The 24,813-nt window shown below is 33.9% G+C and overlaps 1 protein-coding gene across 3 annotated transcripts in view; it reads left to right on the top strand.

Moving 5' to 3' along the window:
* The window catches only part of MCTP1 (multiple C2 and transmembrane domain containing 1), a 473,957-nt gene that overhangs the window by 315,278 nt on the left and 133,866 nt on the right, over nt 1-24,813 (top strand). For all 3 annotated transcript variants that reach the window (XM_090276498.1, XM_090276497.1, XM_090276499.1), the window contains 5 exons: nt 816-918; nt 2,630-2,732; nt 3,072-3,173; nt 3,554-3,628; nt 5,592-5,711. In XM_090276498.1, the coding sequence (XP_090132624.1) occupies nt 816-918; nt 2,630-2,732; nt 3,072-3,173; nt 3,554-3,628; nt 5,592-5,711 (503 nt within the window). The remainder of the gene's footprint in view (nt 1-815; nt 919-2,629; nt 2,733-3,071; nt 3,174-3,553; nt 3,629-5,591; nt 5,712-24,813) is intronic.

The following is a 24,813-nucleotide window of genomic DNA, read 5'->3' as shown; positions in this document are numbered from 1 at the left end:
AATTACATGCTGTACTAATATCATTAATGCTGCCCCCATAGAGCCTCTGACTTTATGGGTTCTTATAATACAGGACATGACATTACCAAATATTGAGGACATCACAAAATATAATTGCTGAATGGACAAGGTTTGACTATGGAAGAAAAGAGTTGCTGTAAACAGATAACTTCCAGATCCGTTACTCTCAGTAGACAAAAATAAAGTATTGCTCGTTAACATGCAGATTGGTTGTTGGGGTTAAGTTTCAAATGACAGAATTTTTTCTACCTCAGAGTTTCTAATTTATCTTCTTGTGATGCCTTAGATATTTCAGAAAACAATCTTAAGTCAGATTAAAAATGTTGTAATTCTGCAATCTAGCAGTTTTCCCCAAATCAACTTGTTTAGAAATTTCTGTTACAAGTTACTGGTTAGTCAGATGAGTTGGAAAAATACATGGATAAAAGTAAAGAGCCTGAACCTTTCAAGTGGTCACTATAGAGTTAAATAAAAACTGAATTAGGGATGGACATGCATCACATTTTCCCTCATAATTAGCAGTTAAATTATCCTTTGTAAAAAATTACAAATTGAAATGTTGGCTCTATAATTTGCGTTCTTTTACTTTTTTCTGGTTCTAAATTTCAATGAGTCACAGTGATTAACATCATCCAGTTAGAGCTAACTCTATTTTGATGCTGTTTAAATATTTTTAATTGTACTTCACTTTTTGTTTTCCATAAAATTTTTAAAGCAAGAGATGTAGTCATAACTATGACAATGAGCTGTGGGTGCTATTTATACTAAAAGTATTTCCCCAAAATCTCTTGTAGGTAAAAGTGACCCATTTTGTGTAGTTGAACTGAACAATGATAGGCTACTAACACATACTGTCTACAAAAATCTCAATCCTGAGTGGAACAAAGTCTTCACATTGTAAGTAGTGATTACCTTGAGCTCATTTCAAAAATGGTGCTAAATGACATTTACTTTTGAGATTTTGTGTGCGCATTTATTCTTAACTGCTGTCTTTGCTAGCAACAATGAATATCATAATCGCAATACCTTCCTATAGTGAAACCTGGGGAAAGGCCAGGCCATTTTCCTTTGTTTTCACAGATATTTTTTTTAAACTGTGTTTTCTATACGATTTGACTAAGGATTGTGCTCCCATTAACTGAATTGCCATACTGCTTCTTCCTTTTATACTTTCTATTGAAATTCTCCCCAATTGCATTGACACCATGCAAGACAAAGCTCTATTTGTTCCATTGCTCAAATCAGCAAACAATCCAGTCTCCAATTCGGCAGATGCTTTAGTTTTGGTTTGCTGCATTTTAACACAATAAGAATATTAAGTATTGGCCTAGTTACCCAAACATCCTATGATTTAATTTTTCTTTTCTTTTAAAAAGTTTATAAACCATTTTGATCATGCGCTGTAAAAGCTGCCAATGCTACACTATAGTATCCCCTAAAGTCTGTTTTTTTTTTTGTTTTTTGGTTGTTGTTTTTGTTTTTTCAAACTGGGCTTTAGTAATGAGCTCTAAACAAGGGAAAACTCCAAATAGAAGTACTTACAAAAAGTTTTAAAATATAGTTTTTTTGTATTTGAAAAACTGCTAAATTTCTGATTAATTTCTTATAATGTCTCTGCTTAAGAACCGGTAACTAATCAAATTTAATTATCTGACCAATTTATCTTTAAGGAATTCAACATTTTTATAAAAGATGAAAGCCCTGGTCAGCAGACTTGCACGCCTAAGAAGGTTGTGGAGAGTGTTTTTCTCTGGAATGCATAATTGAATTGAATAGGTTTGATTATTATCAAAGCCATTAATTGATTGTGCCCTGATAAAGCTGCTTCTCACATGTGGTTGCAGTCTTTCAGTAATGAATATATTCGTTTTTGTCTTTTCTTAATTTGTGTTTTCTTGGTAAACAGTTTGATCAAAGAATAAATGCTGTTGACAATTGGAACTTATTTTTCCAGAAACAAAAATATGAGGAGCTTGTAGAGTTGTTTATTAACATATATTGTGTTTGAAATATAATAAAACACTACTTGATTTCTAAGTCCTAGGGTGGTACAGTAACTATAAATGTTACATTCCCCCCATTATGTTTTAGTTAATTTTTACTATAAACCCAATAGAAATAAGTCAATGTTTTCATGACAACTGTAAACAAAAAACCCTATTATACTAAAAAACAAAATTACATTAAACAAACTGACTCTTGCTAATATTTAATCTGGGGTAATAGGAAGATAGGAATTATTGTGATAGTCAGAAGAAGGATAAGTTTAAAAAATGTCAGGGCCACTTATTGGTGGTTTGTTTTTATACAATAATTTATTCTGTACCCATCCAGATGGAAAATTACATTTCATTAAAAATTATAACTTGAAATTATGATGATGTTCACAGTTCCAGATAATAGAACCATCACTGTGGTCTAACTAAGGTGCATTGTGGGAAATTCTGTCAGATACGAAGCTACCTTGTGTATGTGTGTATGCAAATAGCATTCATAAAAACACACATACAAAATCAGCTGGAACTATCTAAATTTTCAAAAGCATTTTTATTCTTGTTCTCTTCTGATGAAGTCTATTTTTTTTTTTTTACAAATGTTTATTATGCAGCAACATTAAAGATATCCATTCAGTTCTTGAAGTGACAGTTTATGATGAAGATCGAGATCGAAGTGCTGACTTTCTGGGCAAAGTTGCTATACCATTGCTGTCTGTAAGTTTTATTCACCTGACACACTGCTCTGTGTTGCTTTTGCTCAAGGAAAAGAAAAAAAAAAAAAAAACCCTCAGCTCTATATCTGTCATTTCTCAACCGAGGTCTGTAATAAGAACACTAAAAATTTTAACATACTCAATTCACGGCCATGTTGAATCCCATGATAGTTAATTTTTCCTGACAGACTTGATCCTGGTAATGAACAGGTACTTGTCAGAATTGCCACAGTTGTTTTGGGTTCTCTGTCAGTTTCAGCAGCTGGGGTTCAAAGGTCACCGAGGGAGTGTATTCAGTGGAGACCGTGAGACAGACGGCTGTCATGTCCTTTTCCCGCAGATTCAAAATGGTGAACAGAAAGCCTACGTCTTGAAAAACAAGCAGCTGACAGGGCCAACAAAGGGGGTCATCTATCTTGAAATAGATGTGATTTTTAATGCTGTAAGTCTTAACTTTGGCTTTTTTGTACTGCTAAAGAGTTCAGTTTCATGAAAGCTTTTGTTCCTGATTTGTAGAGAATTTCTGTCATTCCTCATTTTCTCTAAACCTTGATGTATCCTGGAGAATACGCTTCTGCCACTGCCTGGCACACCCACACTTTCTGTTATAGTTGGCGGCTGCCGCTGCGGCTGAAGTCCAGCCGCTGCCTGCCTGTGTAAGAAATGGAAGTGCATGCATGTGCCACTGTATACATTTATATTTTATGAGCACAGCAGCCAGGACTTTGAAAGTTCAGAAATTATTGCAAATTGAACTGCATGAAAAACTTGTAAACATTTGTAATATACTAATCCATAACAGACACATATGTTGATGTATAGGTGAAAGCCAGCTTACGAACATTAATACCCAAAGAACAGAAGTACATTGAAGAGGAAAACAGACTCTCTAAACAGGTAAAAAGCAAGGAAAGATTAATCCCTCTGGGAAGACCTGATTATATCTGCAAAACATCTAACTAAATTCAAATAAACTTTGGAGGTGTGGAGGGGGGGAAGACTATAAAATTTTTTATCATCTACTCATGTGAAATGGCTCTTTTTTTTCTTTCTTTCTTTCTCTCTTCCCTTCCTTTCCTTAAGTGATCAAACAAGGACAATACCAAACTAATAAATTGGATGGGGGTGGTCAAAAAGGAAAGGGGATACTGTAGATGTTGCATAGAATGGATAAGTATTCATGCGTTAGCAAAAGGATGATCATTTTGAACATAAAATACAATTTGATTGCCATGGAATGTGTAAATGAGAACACCAAAAGCTGAGGCTCAAATATCTGTCCAGACCACCCACAGGTATGATGCAGGTGTGTGTAAAGCGAGCCTGGCATAAAGCTCTTCCCTCTAATCCACAAGAGAGGGGGCTCCATCTTTTAAGAGAAACCTTCTTAATGAGATTTTGACTATGATCTTTTCGAAGTGAACTTCTATTGACATTTTCAGCTAAGAAAATAGAAAATCAGGAACTCTGATTTTTCTCTCATGAAGAAATTTTAAATTAGGCTTGATAGCTTGTAATTACACTGATAGTTTTAAATTAGGTTCAAATCGAGTTAAGAAAGAGTACTAAGTGACCCCTTTAAGAAATGTTTACTTCTAATTAACACAGCTAAAATAAAATGTATTTGATATGCCTATAAAATTTACAGAACTGATTTGTGTGTGTAAAAATACTTAATTTTTGTACCATTAGAAGACTAAAATGCTTTTTATTTTTAGTCTAATCAATTCACTACAAACAATGTGATCTTGGATCGTTACAGTGAGTTACAAATGCAGTATCTATCTAAATAGAAATACAGATTACATTTTTTTCCTAAATTATAGAAAAAATTAATAAAAGTAGCTCTTAAAGGAAATGATCGGGGTCAAGAAGGAAAAAACAAGTAGGAAGGCTCTTAAATTTGAATTTGAGTAACTTATTAAAACTGGTATGTACTTGCAACTATATTAACACATATATACTTTTTCATATGACATCTATAAACTTTATATTCCTACTTCCTTACAATACCAAATCAACACTGAAGTATATTTGGAAGTAGCAAAATATTAACCTGCAGACACATTATTATAATTATTAACATAACTGTAGCTAATCTTTTGAATATCATCTAGTTCTTCCTATAGTTATAGTCATGCCTTAGTTTTAAATTTAAAATTAAATTACATCAATTCTCATATACCTTTTTCACTAAAAGATTTTGTAAAGCACATGATTATCATAATTTTTTCTCTGACTCCAAAATTGTGAGACAATATAGGTTGAAGTTATTCTGGGAAAGAGAAAGGTAAAGATAGAGAGAGGGAGAGGGGAAGAAAGAGAGAAAATGAGCATATGATAGTAAGAAAGGGAGAATCCTACTAAAATTGTAGAAAATAATGTTTTCTATAATGAAGCAATACTTGGCAGGTTTTTCTCTAAGACCCTAAATAAAAACAGTCCAAGTTATCCATTTCACATTGAAATAGCTTAAAATTAAAGCATTAAAGAATCTTAAAACCTCAATAATATTTAAGTTAAAAAATATATTAAGGTTTGCAGTACATAAGTAGCAAAAAATACATCATTAATTCTTTGGAGATTTTTTTTTCTTTTGAACAAAGGAAGTCTAACCTACCTGATAATATTATTTTTAAAATATACTTAGCTAAGAAATTGCTCTTACAATTCAGTTTCTTCCACTTTCTCCGGAGATACTGCTTTTCCTTTAACTCATGAGCCAAATTGCTTGGTATATTCTTACAACTTTATTAACTTTCTGAATCCTTTTTAAATCACAGTAAGCTTGAAGAATTTTGCAGTGTATCTGATGGTTTTTAGTCCTGCAAATTCTAATAGTATTTCATCTTTATTACAGCTGCTACTAAGAAACTTTATCAGAACGAAGCGTTGTGTCATGGTGCTTGTAAATGCTGCATACTACGTTAATAGTTGCTTTGATTGGGACTCACCCCCAAGGAGCCTTGCTGCTTTTGTGGTATGATCATACTGTTATACTTACATTGTTATTCATTAAATTCAGTAATCAGAGCTGCATGTTTCTGTGGCTATAGTAACAGTTATGTTGATGTGGCCATTTTAAAACTCCTATTTTAAGACTGGACTGGACAGATTTGCTGTGGGCAGAACCTGATGGATTGTTCAAGGTCTGAGTCCAAGAATACACCCCACCCCGACTTCCGGAACACAAACATCTCCGCCAATGTATAATTTTCTCCGTGACAGCTAAAAAGTTAAATTTTATATATTGCATAATCCCAAATCACAACAGCAGAACCAAGAAAAGTACTGAGTGTTTTAAAAAAAGTTATAATCTTGACCATCTTCATTTTACTTGTATTCATTCTATAGATATTTTTTCAAAATATGGAAATCATTGACAGTAGAATGCTAGCTGGTAATACTTTAATATGTGAATCAATTGGAAGATGTGACCTATTTAAACAGCATTTATTATTTCTTAGAGTTCCAGTTTCTAAAAAGGCACAAGTGAGAATTTGATAGATCCAAATAGTCCGCTAACAATGTTCATCTTGTAGCCTTTTACTTTGGTTATTTAAAAACTGCTGAGGAGACCAACTTGCAAAGCTAGAAAATCCGAAAGAATACTCTCCTCTGAGCTTTAGCTGGAATTTTCTGCTTTCACATTATTTTCGCTTATTCAGGATTTCAGTTTGAAGTTTAAGTGGAGTCGTTCTTTTGAAATCCTTTATTTTATTGTCAAATTTGTTAGAATACGAGTGCCTTATGCTTTCTTATAGTTGCCAGTTTAGCAGAATATGACTTTATTATGGGGGCTTACAAGAAGAGCCTTAATTATAAAAACAAATCAATGTTTTGGTATTACCATTCAAATGAGTGTATGCATATCCGCTTAGTACTTTGAGCTCTGTCCTCCTCTCAGGCCTTGTACGGGATTTTCATTAATGTCTGAGCACATGGAACAAGGAGTATATATGTCCCATTATGTTGTAAGTTACTAGAAAGTTAGGCAACCTGCTTCCCATAGACATGTCGTTGTCTCCTTAAAGAAAGAGATTGTCATCATCATTAAGTTTTAAAAAGGAAAGTCTGTCTCTTTCAATATTCTGTTATTTAGTTCTTTCTCATATCAAGTGCTTTGGGGGTTGGGGGTACTCTTAAGTAAACTTTATTATGATTTTTCACTATCATAGAGGCACTTTGATGTTAATGAGGGGAAAAATGATATTGAGTTTCTTTATATATTTAATGCCATTACATCCAAGTTCCATGGCACCTTATTGCAGACACAATGATATTCTACCAAAAAGATTATGCTGCCATCTTTGACTCACTCTTTCCAAAGTCCCCACAGCTGTTTGCAAAATTTGAAAACAGAGGAATCTACATAATTATACATTTGTTCAAGAACATTCATTTTTAAAACTTTAGCATTACAATGTGTTTTGTGAGTCTATAAAATTCATCTGGCTTCCTAATGTCACTCATGTAACATGAAATCAAGATGGCAGACCTTGTTCAAAATTTCTTTCTGATTAAAAAAAAAAACACCAAAATTCTGAGAAACTTAGGTACTTGTACATGATAATACTTGAGTGACATCCCTTACAGAGGGTCAAAGTTCACTGGGTAAAAAATGTACTATCTCTGTTACCTGGTGGTCAGTTTCTAAAAGACTCAGCCCTGTAAAACAAGCTGAATGCAAGATGCTTGCAACAGAGGGAGGGAGGGCATGTGAAGGTGGGAAAAGGAACTGTGGACACTGATGGAGAAAACGAGACCACAAACTAATATATGATCACACATTAAGAGTAACTTTGAGAAGAAATAATAATACTAAATGCTTTGTTGGAGAAAAAAAGCACTGAATTACGTTCTGTTGCATGTTATGAAAACAATAAATGATAAAACCAAGCTTCACTTAGCTAGCCCTGAACTGAGAGTTTCGTGAGCACAGGAGCCCTGCCTTTCTCACTGGTCTTCCCGCATCATCTATAGAGAGTCTGTCATCTAGTAGCCTCCAATATAAATGGCCCTCTAAACCAGTTGACCAACCAATGAACCAATTTGGAAATTTTCCATATGTGGAGCAACTTTGTATTCAATGATGCCAGATAAATAAGGATTTGTGCTAATAAAGCTAGTTATTAAATAATGAGAGGCATAGCTTAACGCTGTTGTAGTAATTTTCCCTAGGCCTTCCATTTACATTCTAAACTATTTTATAATCTACCAATTATTTATTTTAACCTCAGATTAAATTCTGATACAATAAGATTTTTATATAATAATAACTACTAATATTTATTAAGCATTCATGTGCCAGGGAACTGTTTTTTGGGCACTAATGCTTTTCATGCATTAATGGGTTTAACACTCCCAGCAACCTTATTATGAGGTAGATACTACTATTTTCCAATAAACAGAGGAGAAACTAAGGCACAGAAAAGTTAAGTACCTTGGCCAAAGTCACACAGCAGATATTATTTGCTATCTAAAAGAACTTTTAATTATGTTTTATGTAATCTTAACAATCAGAAAAAAAAACAAAACTCTTGTAGGATTTTTTTAATTTTATAGATATTAAAATAATGTGTGTAGTTAAAACTGAAATATTTCAAAGATACAGTTGCATAACCAGAGCTGTTTTAGGCCAGTTTACTGAAAAGAACTGCTTTCCATTAGGAGAAGAGTACGAGCAGTACCCCATTGTTACAACATATTGTTCCCATCATTCCCTGTGGCGGGATCATGGGTCTATTATTATAATATTGGTTCCACTTGGCCCCCTTTTTCATAAAAGCAGCTGCCTCATGGAGCATGTGCATTTGTACCATTATGCAGCTTGGCTTTAGGTCCAGATCAGTAAACTTTATAACATTTAAGTGCTTTTTTTCTATTCTGTTTGATTTTTCTTTTCTAATTTATGACCCCAAAATAAATGTACAATAATAAAATCAAAATGGAAAAACAGTAACTTTTTGTCCTCATGTCCAGTAAAGTAGAGAGAACAAGAAGTGCAGGGTTAGAGCTGCTGTGGCCTGTTTCATACTGTGCCTATGGGCTGCGGGGAAGATTCAAAGACAGCTGCCAATATTAGAAGCTGGAATCAGCCTAGAAGGTGATGGATAAAATATAAGCGAACACGTTCCTGGGAACGTCTATGTTTTTGCACTATGAATTAGGTTTTTAAATTTTATTATGACTATCGTATGCCTGAGAGCAAACACAGACGAACATGGTGCAGGAGGCACTGCTTGCCTATTGGAATCATCTCTTTGTAGACGTGGAAATGTCTCATAAATTGGGCCTAATTTTCATCAGGCTCTTGACCAGACATTTGTGTTCTTATGGATGTCAGTGGGCAAAACACGGGCGAAAGAAAAGAGTGCGCGTTCTCTCTTTTTCTTTAGTGCTGTCATTTCTCACTGTAATGAGCACAAAAATAATTGGACAACTGAGCTATCAGTAAAAGGACACACTTCAGTGTGCGTCAAAGAATTATTTTACAGGACAAACTTTAATCTTTAAATGTGATTGTAGATAATTTGTGGTACCATCTGTCCATTTGGAATTGTTTTAGCCTTTTCTGTCGTTATACAGTAAGTGCCGCTGTGTTTAACATTAACATTTGATATTTTACACATTTAATTTCTGTTCTGCTGTGTGGTCCTTAGGGAGCGGAGTGCTAGTGCTACATGAGAGAGACAAAGTATTGATCAGTTAACATTTCAGCTACATTTATGTATGTCGCAAAATTAATGAAAATGCCAGACAAAAATGTCAGAGTGCACAAAAAGGTAGAATTTAAATTTGGTAGTTTAATGAAAAGTTTAAGATGTGCATTATCAAAAATGTCCCCTTGCCTTTAAAGTACAATTCCTAACAGAATAACTGCAGGAAGACACATATTTTACTTAGAGGAACAATGAACATGAATTATGAAGGGATGTCAATTCCTCCAAGTACCTTGTGCTCCAAAATGGCATGTTTGAAGGCTTAACTGTTACTCATAAAATACATTTGTTTCTGTTCATATCTGAGGGTTGCTGGCTTCGACCCTCTGTACTGACCAACCTATGAGGCAGGCTTCCTCCTGAGATTCTCTTCCTAGGTTTTCCTTGGTACCCATGTGTTCCTTTTGTGTCAAAACTGAGAATTCCCTCTACAGCAATTCATTGAGGCCACTCTGGTTCATTACTTGTTTCTTTCTGAGTCCTTTTCAAATGCCAGGTTTTCCTTTGCTTCCAGATAATTTGTGCTCCACCTTCATTCAGTCCCCATTTTAGTAAAGGATCACACTCGGGATAACAGCTACTCTCAGAAAAGCTGGACCATTATGCAGGAAAAGAGAAAAAACAGAGATGATGTGTGCAGAGATGATGTGTGCAAAGAAAGACACAGGGCAGCTCTGTAGCCGAATGATGAAAAAAAACACAGACACAAAAAAACACAAAACAAAAAAAAACGGAGGAAGCAAAAGCAGGGGAGGAGCGACTGACTTGCAGAGCCGATGGATATTAATACAAGGTTCTGAGGACTACCAGCTCTCGGGGATACCTTATCAAGTACTTCCTGAGAAGAAAACCTGCTGCTATTAAACAACATATGGATTTTTCTAAAACTGACTACAAACAATAAGGACATTTTAAGCGGCCTTCATGTTCAGGGACTAAAAAAGGAGTACTGTTTAAGGAGAAATATCAATGTGAAAACAAAGGCATGTCTACATCACCAGTAGTTCAAGTTTTAGCATTCAGGTTACTGAACAATATAGGGTGATTGTACTACATATGGAAGGTAACTAACTTTAGGTTTCCAACAGAAATTCCTATTTTTAAAAATGTCAGAGACTTCGACAATACCACACCAACAACTTTATGCTTCAAGTCCTTGGCAATTTTCAAATGATTTTCATAGAAGATTTTTGCTGTTGTTGCTACTATTTTATTTTAGGGTCAGAAGAAAAATCGGAAATGTTCCAGATGTAATTTTTGTTACTTCCCCGCAATAGAAAAACAGAAGGACCCCAGAAAATCAAAGTACAAGTACTAAAGCACAATTATCTATGACTGTTGGTCATACTGTTGTATTCTTGATGTAAATCTAAACCTCCAAGCCCTTCTTCATTTATAATTTTCTCTGATATAGACACTAAGTACAGTACACAATACTTCCAACTTAATGTATAGAAATGCTAAAGGTATTTTAAACATTGCCTTCACAAATGTGTGAGGAAAGGAGAAAGCCTATATATTGAACAGAATTTCATTGATTTAGAAGATGGCATACCTCCAAGTTGCCTAAAATTTCTTTTACAAAGTCAAAGATTGTTGACAATTAGAAGATTCTAGTACTACAGCTTTGTTTTCAGTAAATAGATTGTGTGCCCAATTCATATATGGACATGCTGGCACTTCAAGTTGATAATCAAAATATACATTTTCCCCAAATTTATCTGAATTCCAAGGGAGAATTATTTTTTTCAAACACTGGCATATGAAAAATTAGGTTTTCTTAATTGGTGCCTTTTACAAAGCATTGCATATAAATTCTTACAATTGCATCAAAAACCACAATTTGGAAGCAAATTTAGTTTTAGGATTGATCACAGTGAGCTAAAATCACCCTGAATCAGGAAATGTAGCAAATCAAATATTAATGAAACAAAGCATTTTGACTAGATTTCTCTAATCCTTCTTGAGGAATGATGGTCTAGGTTAGTTTGGAGGTCTGTTTAAATGTACTATAGTGTTTTCGCTTTGTTTTTGTTACTATTATACATACAGATACACTTCCTCAAATCACTTCTGGTTCTCTTTAAAGGATGCCAATGTTCTTCTTTGGTTTATTTCAGTAAGTATCGGCAAAGGGGCCTCCTGCTCTTTGCAGGGAGGTAATCACATAAGCCACAGAGTGTACTGTTCTCTGAAAAGCTTATTACTCTTAAATTTTACTTCATATTTGTAATAATAAGAATTTAATTCTTATAGCACATCACATACATTCTATTGTCTCTACTCTCCCTCCTGTGTCCTCTAACGCAGGAAGTAGTAAGATACTATAATCTGGGGACATTTTCTTCTGTGGGTGATTTGGGGAAAATAACATTATTTCACTTTTTCTCAAGTATAGTGCTGTTGTGCTATGTTATAATCAAACACAAACCACAGATATCACCAAAATAACTATGATATGATGTTGGAGCAAGGAATTAGCCTTCTCATGAATTTAATGGTGTCTGCAATGAAAAGTGGTGGGGGACTGCAGTGCCCTTCTTGCTGCATGGCTGCCATCCCATTCACCTCAGGCAGCCTCTTTGCATTACTTATCGTGTAGTTTTAGCCTCAAAACCTTTATGAGACCCTGAAAAATATGGTGCATGGTCCAGATTTTAAAACAGAGTTGATTAAGGATCATAAATTATAAAATAATAAAATCAGAGCTGTCTAGCTGTCTGTCCCCAGATTCCTAATGCAAACTTCTTGCCTTCTGAAAAATTTTCTACCTTCCTGCTTTAATTTAAATGGTTAGAAATGTGCATTTTAGGAAGCCATATTCCTTTGCAAAATGTTTTCATGTAAAGTGTTTTATAAAGGAAAATGATTCAATGAATAAGATAATTATATATTTTACTTTAGTAGCATTTTGGAAAGAATGAGTAACAACTTTTGAAAAATTAGAAATTATAATAAAAATACAGTCATTAATATACTTCAGACAGTAAGTTCACTCTCCACATATTTTCAAATAAATATTCAGGAATAGTAGAATGCTTTCTGTTGCCTCATTTTTTCTATTTTGATCAGTTATGAAGATATACCTTAGCATTATGCATTAGTGTTAATTTACCAAGTGAGAAGCTAAGCTGAAATGTTGTTAAGGAAGTTGTTCCTGTTTTTCACTGCCCCTTTCCTAGCCATTTTACCACATTTTACCATAACAGTCAGGACTGGATATAAAGACAGTAGTCAGCTTGCCACAGGAGAACTGTGTGTTGCGGCTGTTCTGTCGTGAGGACAGAGGTCCGACACTCAGCAAGTGGCAACATTAGAGATTAGTAACAGAGTGAAGATGATAGCCCATTTCTTGTGTTCACACCAGTTATCAGCCAGTGGCTCAAAAGACATAATGAAGAGAAATTAGAGAGAAGCTAAAAGCAAGAAAAGATGGGCATTATATTGGATGGTATTAGAAATTTTAGAGATAAAACTTGGCTTTTTAAACTCAAATAAATCTTTTTCATATTCATCCTCCAAGGGGAAAAATTTCATTTAATTTAATGAGAGAAATTGAATACAAAGGAATACAGTTTTGTCAGAGTGTTGAGTTTTGAAAGGCCAAAAACCAGGGTGATATCTTAAGTTTTTTCTCTCCTCAAAGAACCAATTTTTGCCCCTTTGGGTGCCATATAACCTCCATTGAGAATGCATGCTCTAAATGAAGTTAAATGTGAGTTTAACTATGTTTGCTTTCATAATGTTGATGATAGAGTCTAGTTTGCATTTACTGTAGTTTGTATACAATGCAAATTATTCCCATAGATATTCAAACTGGAGAAAGAGGATTTATAATATCTATACAAAACCATTGACTACATTGGAGTCCAACTAAAAGAAAAATTTTGTTTGGCTTTGTAGATATAGAGGAATTAAATCTTTCCCATATGAAAACCTTTATGAGCGTTTTCTTCTCTCCACCAATTCCAAGGGTGCATTATTGTGCTTCACTGAAATGAAGTAGTGGGTGAACATTAATTCTGGCCTAAGTAATATAACATCTCTCATTACAAGGGTCTGATGGGTTTTGTCCATACTTTGCACTATACTTAGGACTAATAGATAATCTTTATATTCTTAAATGAATATCATTATGTCAGAGATATAAAAGCATACTTCATTAGGCTCAATTACCTATTAGATCTTCATTGGAAGGGCAGGCATACAGGTTGTGGAGTAGGAAAGTCATTTGAAACAGTAAAGATACATGTTCTACTGCCTATTCTGTGTGGCAAGTTCCCCAGCTCCCCATGGGAACCCAAGAACTTCTTCTATTGTACTTTATCCATACAATGTAATTATATGATATTTTATACCTACTTTATTAAATATAAATAATTCTACTGTATTTTCCATAGTTAGCATTCTATGCAGTTCCTACAAAGCAGACTTCAAGCAGTGATTACATGTTTCAAATAAGAATATAAATAAGAATTAAATATTATTTCCCTTAGTCAATTAGAGAAATCTTTTGGATTTAATTTAAAATAATAGATCACCAAGGTTTAAAGCAGTCTATTAATTATCCACAAGTTAGTATACTGAGGTTATATAAAAGAGGTGTTATATTTTTGAAGTGATAATTAGTAAAGCGATGGCTGCTACTCAGAGAAAATTAATTCATAAATATAGAAGCTCAGATAGCTGAGTTTACCTTTTTAGTTTGACAGCAATACTGAGAACTTATGTGATTTTATTTAAATTATTTTAAATAGAGTTGGGTTCTTTCATTGCAAAAGCCTATTGTATCAGGAAGCTGGTATTTATGAGAGAAACCTTTAAACCTAGGATCTACTAGTTTGTCTGGATGTGGACTGTTTTTTTGTTTTGTTTTCTTTTTTCATATTTAAAATTCTCAGAATATGACCCTCCTACCATGGTTTTATTTCTAACTCCTAAATATTTTTCATGTAGGCTCCCAACCTCCAAATAATATGTAAATGACTCTTTCTGTAAAATAGTTACTTAGACCTTGGAACACATTTCCCCATAGTAGCAATGTCAAAGAGCATGCCATAGAAGCACTCGCAAAGCCTAATGAGCCCTTCATAGAGTACTAGCAATAGAATAGGAACATTACATGTAGGAAGTAGATTCAGTGGACGCACAGCTGGGTGCTTAGGATGCTAGGAACACATCTGTCCAAATCAGCTCTAGGAGAGGGCACCTTCCTAGAGGCAAAGGCGTGTGGCCTGCAAAGGTGGAAATTGTATGGGTTTTGAAAGTTTCCGATAAAGTCATAGAATACTACAATTGGAAAGAAGGTTTAGAGATCATTTTACAGTAGAGGAAATTTAATTGCTAAAAAGTAAAGGGACTTACTGAAACACTAACTCTACCTCTCCCCCACTTGCTGGTAATGGGGGCTACAAAGACAGCAGCATTGAGCATCGAGAAGACAGAAGGGCAAAGACAAAGACACAGACAAAAAGACAAGAGAGAGAGAGAGAGAGACCTTGGAGTTCTTAAGTTCTTAATTATGAAAAACCAAGTGTTTGACATTGTTCTGTAGAGTTCTAAGAGTGTAAAATTGGACTACCAATCTTTGGTATTTCCTGTTAAAGAATGTATTGATTTTGGAGGGCTGGAACTGCCTTTTTGAAATAGTAAGCCTGTGTTCACTTTGCTTAGTATTATTCCTGCAGTTTTAGCGTATATCTTATGTTTTGATGAACTTTTCTGTTAGTTGAGGTCATACCACACTATGGCTCCCCGAAATACTGTGCAGATATGTATGTATGGTAATAAAGAACTCTTAAAAGAGTCACTATGTGTTTAAATGAGGTACCTTTTAGACAAGTAAAGAAATGTCATTTGGCCTCTATATAATATAAATTACATATTCCCAAAGGTAAATCTAGACTCATTAAGAATATATTTCCCAGGTTTCAAACATATATTATCACTGAGCTGCTTAAACAGTTTAAACCATCTATATTGATCCATATTGATTTAATTGTAGCTAAGATGAACCTGTACATGGGCTAAATTGCCATTAGACTAAATAAATGCCAGAGGGGAAAAGTGTATGTATTCTGAATTATTTAGAAAAGCTGGTGATCCAGCTTCATTGTATTGCTCTTATCCTGAATTAATAACTTGGGCATATTTTGAGATACTCTTAGAATCTGTAGGGTGTTGCCAATTTCATTATATCAATTATGTGAGGCATAGTTTGCTATAAACTCAGTACACCAATTTATTGCAATTGGAGTTACTGGAGTGAAGACAGCTAAATTAAATCATCTGTATGAAATGCTTTGAAGTCCTTAACTACAAGGGCCTGTGGATCATTTAGGCTTGAATAATGTACGGGATCACAATAAGTCAAGTTTTTGTTTCTGAGAGCTATGAATTAATCTTGAAAAATGATTTAGCTTAAAATTATTATTTGAAAATATTCTGAGTTGAACCTAAGAAAGAGAGATAAATCATCCCGGAAAAATATTCCATCAATGTTTGCTGAAAATGCATGATTTTTCTTCCAAAAATGTACCAGGAACATATTTAATAATACCTAGGTTCTATTTCTAATTGACTAGAATGCTTAACTTAAGTTTAAGGAACTAGGAAATAAAATAGATTGTAAACTTAAAAATGCCATTTGTCAGTATTTTTAATCCATTACTAGAACCAGTGACAGGAAATAAATTCAGGCTGTTCTGCTTGAGGTGCATTCCAATTGCCATTAACAGAGCTTCCCCGTTTTCATGCACACTCAATAAAACTGTGTTGAATGACTGACTCAGACGACTTCGGCGGCAAAACTTGAAGTTAAAGCTGCAATACTGTAACAGAAACCCCCAACAGCAGTATCAGATGAAACTGAGAATAAATGTAGTATATCAGGCATCATAAAAGGGTAAATGTGGGGTACATTTACGCTCTCCTCTATCTACTATGAGATTCATACATAAGATTCACACTCATTATTTCTGTCATCTTAATGAGATCAGTGTGGGAACATTTCTCTTCTCTCCCTCTTGACTGTCAGAAATGGGGCACTCCATTATTTCTCCCTCCTCTCTGTACTTCTAAGGGACTTGCAATATTTTCTTGGAAGGCCAGAAATGTTAACTGTTTACAGCAGGCAGCCCCAGAATAGAGCATAAAAAGGCTTAAGGACTTTAGGTAGAGACCACAGCATTACTCTTTCTCTCTCGCTCTCACTTTTTTTCTCTCATGTGTGTGCTTTTATTAATTTTTTTTCAGGTTTTTCTCATCTGCCCTCTTCCCCAAGGAGTTTTCTTGGAAAAGAAGGGAAGAGATATTTTCTCCATATGGAGAAAAATATGGTACCTAACTGTTACCTCTACATGCTATCCTCCTGCTCATGGATCTATTACCTTAATTGATTTTGCACAGTCTTCCTAAACCAAATCTGAATGCAATTGGTTCATGTGTCCAAACCAGACACATGTCTGGCCTTGAAGAGAAAGAGGTAAAATGGGCAAGGGACCAACTTCTAATGTATCTGATCTTCAAATTTTCACATCTGTCCAGTCATTGTTTATTATTAAAGTTGCCAGGAGAGATTTTTTTTCATGTTTTCAATCACAAATTCTCTTCATCAAAAAGGACAAGACAACTGGAACTTATGAAAATATTATTTAAGCCACCTAGGCTATTATTAATTTACATTATAACCACACTGTTTTTGGTACTGCTCTTCTTTAGAGGAACTCATGTGTTAGAGGAATCCTTTTAACGTGATTGAAGAATTTTAAAGTAGGCATTTTTAATATTTGCTGCCCCCTTAATTATAACTTGTTTAATGCACCACTGTTAGCACAGGGATTATGAGTTAATAAAAGTGTCATGGTATTAGTGAATAAAACACTATATAATTTTCCCCAGGTAATGATTAACAGCATAAGGCTATATTAACAATACTCTTAGTATACAGTTCCTAAACGTATTTGATTCTCATCTTTTAGAATATAATGCTGTACTGAAATTCAATAATAAAATATTTGACGGTTTTAGTATGCTAGTTAATGTAAACTTCTTAGATTCATGAAATTTTTCAAATTATTTGTATTAGATTGCTATGCAAAATAGCATTCTTTGTAAAAATGAATCTGAAAATTTTAAATGTTAGCTTAACATTTGCCAGAGTAACCTTATTGAGATTCATAAAGAGCTTATTTATTTCATCAGAGTATTTGTTAGAACAGTTGAAAAATAAAATTAATAAGCCATTAGGTCATTATTACGTAATGGTTTTGCTCACATAGATAAATGAGTTTCTCTCCTTTTTTTTTTTTTTTTTTTTTTTTGAATAATGTCTTTCTGGCTTTGTTCCATGGCTGCAGCAGGCTGTTAGTATGTATCTTTATACCATCAGAATGAATGAGATATATCTGTATAAATTATTGATTCACTTGAGCCTACCTCTGTAATTCAGAGCTGAAAACTCTGGCAGCTTATCTAATAGAATGATATAACTAGGAGACTGAAGTTACCTCCCACAGCAACAATTGCCAGTTGGGGGGTCAAATGCCCTTTTACCTTTATACCTGAACACCTGCAAATTGAGCTGTATCCCATTCAGAATTTTAAGAACAGGTCCATTGTCACAGGAAGTAGAGTTTGTTTCTTGGAGAAAATTATGCCAGTTCTAGTTCTGAATGAAAGACACGGCTTTTATTACTCAAGGGATATTAGGGCTGACTGCTTTTTTGAGAAAACAAATTTGCTGTAACTTTATCTGTAATTTAGTCCTGAATGGGTGCAAATAGACTGCACATTGTATGGTGCAGAAAGAAGAAAATAGGGGTTTGTTAAAGCCATACAAGGGCTATGTAACCATTATATTTCCGAGGGAAGTCTTATCAGAGTTGCAGGTTATAAGGGGAATAGTTTGGTTACAGCCTTAGCATCAAACACCTGTTTTGAATTTTAGTTTAGAATGACATTGGAAAAGAAGGATCGTATAAAATGGTGGATGATGAAATAGCCGTCTCCCGTAAGTTACTATGTAGGTTCTTTAGCTTTGTGACTGGCCCTATCCAGAAACTTTTAGAAATTATTATAATCACTTTGCCTGAGGTTGAATGTTGGACTCAGAGCTGGTGGGGTATGTTGACTTGTTTCCCTTGTATAAGAAGATTAGATTCATAGGATTATGTGCCCTTTCTAATTAAAAAAATAAATCCTATGCAATATTCTTTGCCTAAGAATCTGATTCAAGCTTTGCCAAGGCTGAGAGAAAGATGAGTGTTTTGAGTATGGGACCAGAGAAAGCATACTTTAGCTGCTGAGCTTCCAGGTCACTGTGTGGGGACTAATGGATTATATATTTGGAGAAGCTCATCCCTCAAGTTGGTCACCCACTCCTTAGTCAGCAAGCTCAGTAGTTGTCATAGAAACACTCATTTTTACAGTGTTATAGTTGATCATTGACATGGAACCAGACTAGGTAATCAAACATCCTAGCCATATGCTTGTTCTGAGCTCCAACATAGTCAATTAGCACATTTTCTATTAAAAACTTAGTGGTAATAGGTCTTCATTAGCTAGTAGTTGCTATCATTGAATAGTTACTCAATTCTGTTCACCTCCCCACACCTGATTTTCACTCCTTTTAAGAACCCAAGTAGGACTATGTCCAAGAATGCTCATGAGCCCCATCTCAAACAGGCTGTTAGAGGTTGACTCAGGGTTTAATACTTACACTTCTCTTGCTGTGTTTTGGCATAGATAACGAGGCCCTTGGACTTTCCCTTTTTCTGTTTATTTCAGGATTTCTAATATGTCTTCACTGAGTAAGGAGAGGAAAGAAGTATTAAATGGTAAAATTCCATTGTTGAGAATGTCTCTAGGATGTGACCGGCAGATACCCATCTGGGCACATCATTTTTCTGGGATTACTCCATTATGTGCATTATGGCCTCTGCTGCCCTTCGCCTGTGTCTTCCATATTATAATTCCTACTACTGTCATTGAAATTCACCTGTGCCCTGTATCATCTGATGGTCAAATATATTCTCTAGGAGTAGGAATGCGGCCCACCCCTAGATAACATATGCACGTTTTATCACTGGCCTTATGGACAAAATATTTCTGATTTTCCTTTCCTTTCCAGTCCTATTTACAACAGGTGTAAAAAGGCTGTAATTGGGATATCAGAGAGCAGGTAGAGCATTAAAATGGACCCAGTCACTCACACGGATACTCTTCTTGGTTGATGAGAAATGTACCTCTTCCTTCTATGAAACAATCTGGAACAGAATTGGGCATAAAGGTTTCCTGAGCCTGGTAGCCTCATTAGGCTTTTCTCTGTGTAATACAAAATAAGCAAAAGCAGATATCCACATAAGAACTGTAAGAAACCACACTTAGCTTAAAACACACACACACACACACACACACACACACGGTTTAAATTTCACTACATCATGAAGTATGATAGCTGCAAATTTCCAGCCATCGGGTTTGCACATCAAAAAAAAAGGATACAATGAAAGTCATATTAACATTCCTGCTACTCTCCATTCTCTGGAACACAGTATGGTCCTTTTTCGTGCATCTATCCTTGCTGACTAGATCTTTGCAACTTGGATTTGTGGGCTGGATTCAACGTAAGAATACAAATTGTTTCATGGATGACAAATTATGCATCTGGTTTCTTCTCCCCCCAACACCCATGTTCACCTTCATGGCAATTTTTTTTGAAAAAGTAATGTGGTTTAAAATCATTTTAAGTTGCCCAACATAAATGCTAAAATCAAATATTGGATTCACAAACAATAGCCTTTATTGCTTTGTGACAAGTGATCCATCTTTTTACATTAGTGCAGCTTTCTGAACCAGATTATTTTTCATAATTGATAATTTGTGAGTCATATATTTGTTATCTGTTCTTTTATGGTTTTGAAAATAGTGAATGATGCCAAAGATCACTGTGCTTTTATAAAGAAAATTATTTTAGTGCAGTTTATTGGCTGGCATTTTCTGAAAGTATGTTACCAGTAAGTTTTGCAGAGCATGTAACAAAGATAAAAGTAACATACCTTGGTAGCAAGAGACCTGATGGGTTTAGAATTCATAGTGATAATGTAGATTTAGTTTTAGAATTCATTCATGTTTAGCATGAGAGCAATAAATACACAAATAAGAAAAAAGTCAAGTACAGTTTTGCAAGCTAAGAAAAAATAGTTATGTTGCATATATGGGCAAATTTCACACTACACAATTCACACTAAAATGACATATAAACACAGTGGGCTACCTTCTACCTTTCTATGAGCATCACAGTTGTCCACAACTGTAAATAATGTGTAAATAATGCTATTGTTTCTTATGATCAATAATTTTAGATGATTTTGATAGCCCTAGGATAAATATCTACCAATCATAATACAGTTTTTATTATTCAGCTTTATATTTTGTTTCTAAAACCTTCTTAAATGCAAATAGGAAAATTCTTACCCTTTATTATGGTTTATAATTAAGTTATGGTAGAATTAGGACTACATATGAATTTATTTGCCCCAGATAAATAATAATAAGGCCTTTACAATATATTTTTCCTAAGAGGGCAATCAATATTAACATTTTTTTAACCCTTAAATAATAATTCTCTCACACATCCCGAACATTTTCACTAATTCTGTTCACAGTTATACTGACTGACAAAGTATAAATCAGTTGGCAAGTAACAAAGCAATTTACTGAGAACTATATAAGAGGGAAAATATTGTTAGATGAATTAAATATTAATTTCACAGAAAATTTATTCTGAATCTGCTTTTAGAAATTATATGGTTCATTCTCAATCTTTATTAAAATTTTTCCTGAACAATTTAATTATGGAAAACTGTTTCTAATAAAAAGATTATCTACTTAATTAAAATAAAATAGAGAGCATTTAATCATTACATAATTATATTATAATTATACACAATTAAACACCATATATAAAACATTTGCTCTTCATGAGACTGTAAGAATTGGGAAAAAGTGCCTGTCAGTTGATGCCTTCACCACTTCCACTTTTAAAGTTACAGATTCTGTGACGGTCATTTATTACATAACCTAATTGCTTAAAATTCATACTTTAGTTGGGGGAAAATACTGAACCATATACAGTTGGCTATAAATCAAAATAAACTAGTATATTTATTAGTAGTACAATGCTTTTTCATTGATGATTTTGTTATATTTGAACTCTTTAATTGAATTTCAGGTAAGATTATAACGTCTAAATATTTTAATGATATGTCATAAATAAAATTTTACTATTCAAAACCAAAATCCAATTATGAAGAATAGTATTCTTTTCTCTTCCAACATGAATATGTTCTAAATTGTGTTTAAAATTAAGGATGTGTGAAACATCTTCATCAGATGGGCAAGCAGAATGTTTGAACTGTAAAAATAGCAGTGTTAAAGACTGATAACTTTCCTTTATGCATATCTTAGAAAATGTTGACAACGTTACTGGGTGTCTATAATGTTTATGAGAAAGATTTTGCTCTACCTTTTCAGATGTTTCGTTGGCCTCATTTATGGCATGTGCAGTAATAGTAGGATATGTTTATTTGTACATATGGTGTGACAGATTGTTGATGTGTTTTAACCATAATATATTATTCAGTTTTGAAACCTACTCACTTTAGAGTTGGAATTTCTTTATAATTGAAGGAAACATGCATTTCTAATAACTTGTCTTATCAATTTAAAGATCTGCATTTTTTAAATCGCTCTATTTTAGAGTATGTGGGCTGTTATATAAATTACTGAGAAATCAGTATAAATTTTATATTTTTTTGGCAAGTAAAAATCAGGTCCCTTTATTGTAAGATAAACTATTATCTGAGCTTCATAAGTGAAGTATTAGATGTTTTCTTAAAGAAGGAATATAGGTTGAAATATGTATAATCTTTAAGTTACTCTAAAAAATGATAATAGTTATTGAACAAATAAATTTTAAAAACTATATAGACAGGGAATATGTAGTATAAATAGTCCCCTCTCCCATCACCACCTCCTGACAAGATTTACTCAGACAATGATAAATAATTTCAAATTTTGTGATTGATCACTCTACCAAAAATAATCAAAATCATCACAATAGATTCCCCATGGAACCTATATATAGAATCAGTCTACATTCAGAGCTATTAGAATATATTATTTAAAGAGAATTTTTCCCCATCAGAAAAGCAATTTACATTTTTCAGAAGATAAAGAAATACCCAGAAGACAAAAGTAAGAAATAATAGAAAACTCTAAAACTTGATTGTAGTTTTAAAACAAAAATTATCACTACATATCTAATGTTTATTATGAAATCCTACATGTTTCTCAACTTAGCTGCTTGTCAGCAAATAACTTACATGCCATTATAAAAAAATTGTTAACCTCTTTTTCTCTCTACCCCAGTCGTCTTATATTGAATATGTCATTCTGCAGTTTGGCCTGTAGGTAGCAATCTTGCACCATAGAAAGCTCTCCGTTTGCTCATTTATTTAGGCTAGAAGAGCTTACACCATTACAGATCTGTTAAATGTGCGCAGTGCTATTTGCATAAATTCCAGACTTTGATGATGGTCTGTGGCCTACAGATTATTTACGCAGTTGTTTGGCCTCGAAGTTCACGGTTTTGCTCAGAGGTGACTTTACTTTGCATGGTGACCCCGTGTAGGTGGGAGACAGCCAAATGCTTGGGTGCAAAACCTGGAATCTTGATAATCATAAGACCTCTTGTCTGAAACATATGTTTTGTTTCTCATACAATTCTTTATATAAAAGATAAATCCACAAGTCTTCTAAAATATAGAATAATATTTTAGTACTTATGTAGCAAAGATTATGAAAAAGTGCTTCTGAAGCCAGAAGCTCTCACATGCAATGAGGCCATTGCTGTTAGCATTTCAGAACCTTTACCAGTTTAGATATGTTTAATTGTATTTCTATGAAGAACAGTTAAAGACCAAAATAACCAATATTATTCATTGTGATTTGCTGTTTCTAAACAAATACTACAAAGTGCCATTGCATATACATATATATGGCAAAGAGGATCATTTTCTGTTTTTTTGGAATAACTGATAAGTGTATTAATTCAAACAGTTGCCAAGCAAATGAACATGAAAGTATTCCTTTATTTCTAATTAACAGGTTGAAAATAGTACATGATGTTTTTAAACATGAAATATTAAAAATATTCTAAGGTATAACTTGATTTCTTTTAGGAAGATAAATTCTCTTTTGTTAACAGAGCTATTTGTCCAATTTTGATCTCCTTTCAGTCTTTTCTTCCTTTCTCTCACTGACTGACTACCCACTAAGTGTCCAGGTTCTATTCTGAATTGGTCTTCAAAGTTGCTTAGGACCTGACTGCAGGAACATTTATATTCTTATTAAAGCCACATCTTAGAGAGGAGGGAAATGGATTTTAATTACACTGAAATCTCATCAATGTATTGTATTTTCAGGTTAATATTTCATACCCATGGATGTCATATTTCCTGTTATTTTTGTAGAGTTCAAAAAAATTATAAACCTTCATTCCTATACTTGTTTCCTTGCTACTGACAAAGTTACTGCATTTTAGAGAATGAAACTTGGTTTATTTCAGGGATCCTTTGAACAAATTGTTTCTGAGTGATTGTATTTCTTAATATGGAATATTATACTTAAATGGGAAAGAAATTAACCTTTGATTATCACCACTATGTCAACATATTTTAAACTGTCATTAATTTAAGTTTCAGCTGTTGACCAAATTGGCAGTGCAATGCATCTTATTTTGCAAAAAAAAATTTCCCCATAGCCCTAGAAATTGTATATCATCAGTTACCACCTTTGCTGATAAAACTTCAACTACTTACTTTTCTAAAGTTTGAAATTAACCTAATCATAAATTTATGGCGGTGATGGCATCTCAGACCTGTCATGCCCACTTTTTATAATACTTGCAAAGGTTACGGAGTGCAGTTTCAGGGACAAGAAGAGCTTATTGTTTGTGAGAAGTCACCTTTGATTCCATGGATCAGTGGTTATTAGAGCTGCAGCTGGTTCACAACAAATATTCACATCTTAAGTGGACAGATAGAGAAGTCATTTTCTCACAGGGTCACCCAAGGGCTGGGGAGGGGGGAGAAGATCAGAAATAAATAACTTGAATGACTAAGAAGTTTCAAACCTACTGGCAAAAGTGGGATGAGAAAAATAACTTTAATATGATAGGGAGCCTTTTTCATAACGTTACACATCTGATTTTGAACTTCTCTTTATTTTTCCAAGACTTTCTGATTATAAGATCCAGTGACATATTCCTTTATGAAGTGTAGCTGATTTACATGTTGG

This window comes from Furipterus horrens, unplaced genomic scaffold, assembly GCF_987537825.1.
Source record: "Furipterus horrens unplaced genomic scaffold, mFurHor1.1.pri manual_scaffold_5, whole genome shotgun sequence".
In the NCBI taxonomy this organism is placed as follows: domain Eukaryota; kingdom Metazoa; phylum Chordata; class Mammalia; order Chiroptera; family Furipteridae; genus Furipterus; species Furipterus horrens.
This window is presented reverse-complemented; position numbering and strand designations above follow the sequence as displayed.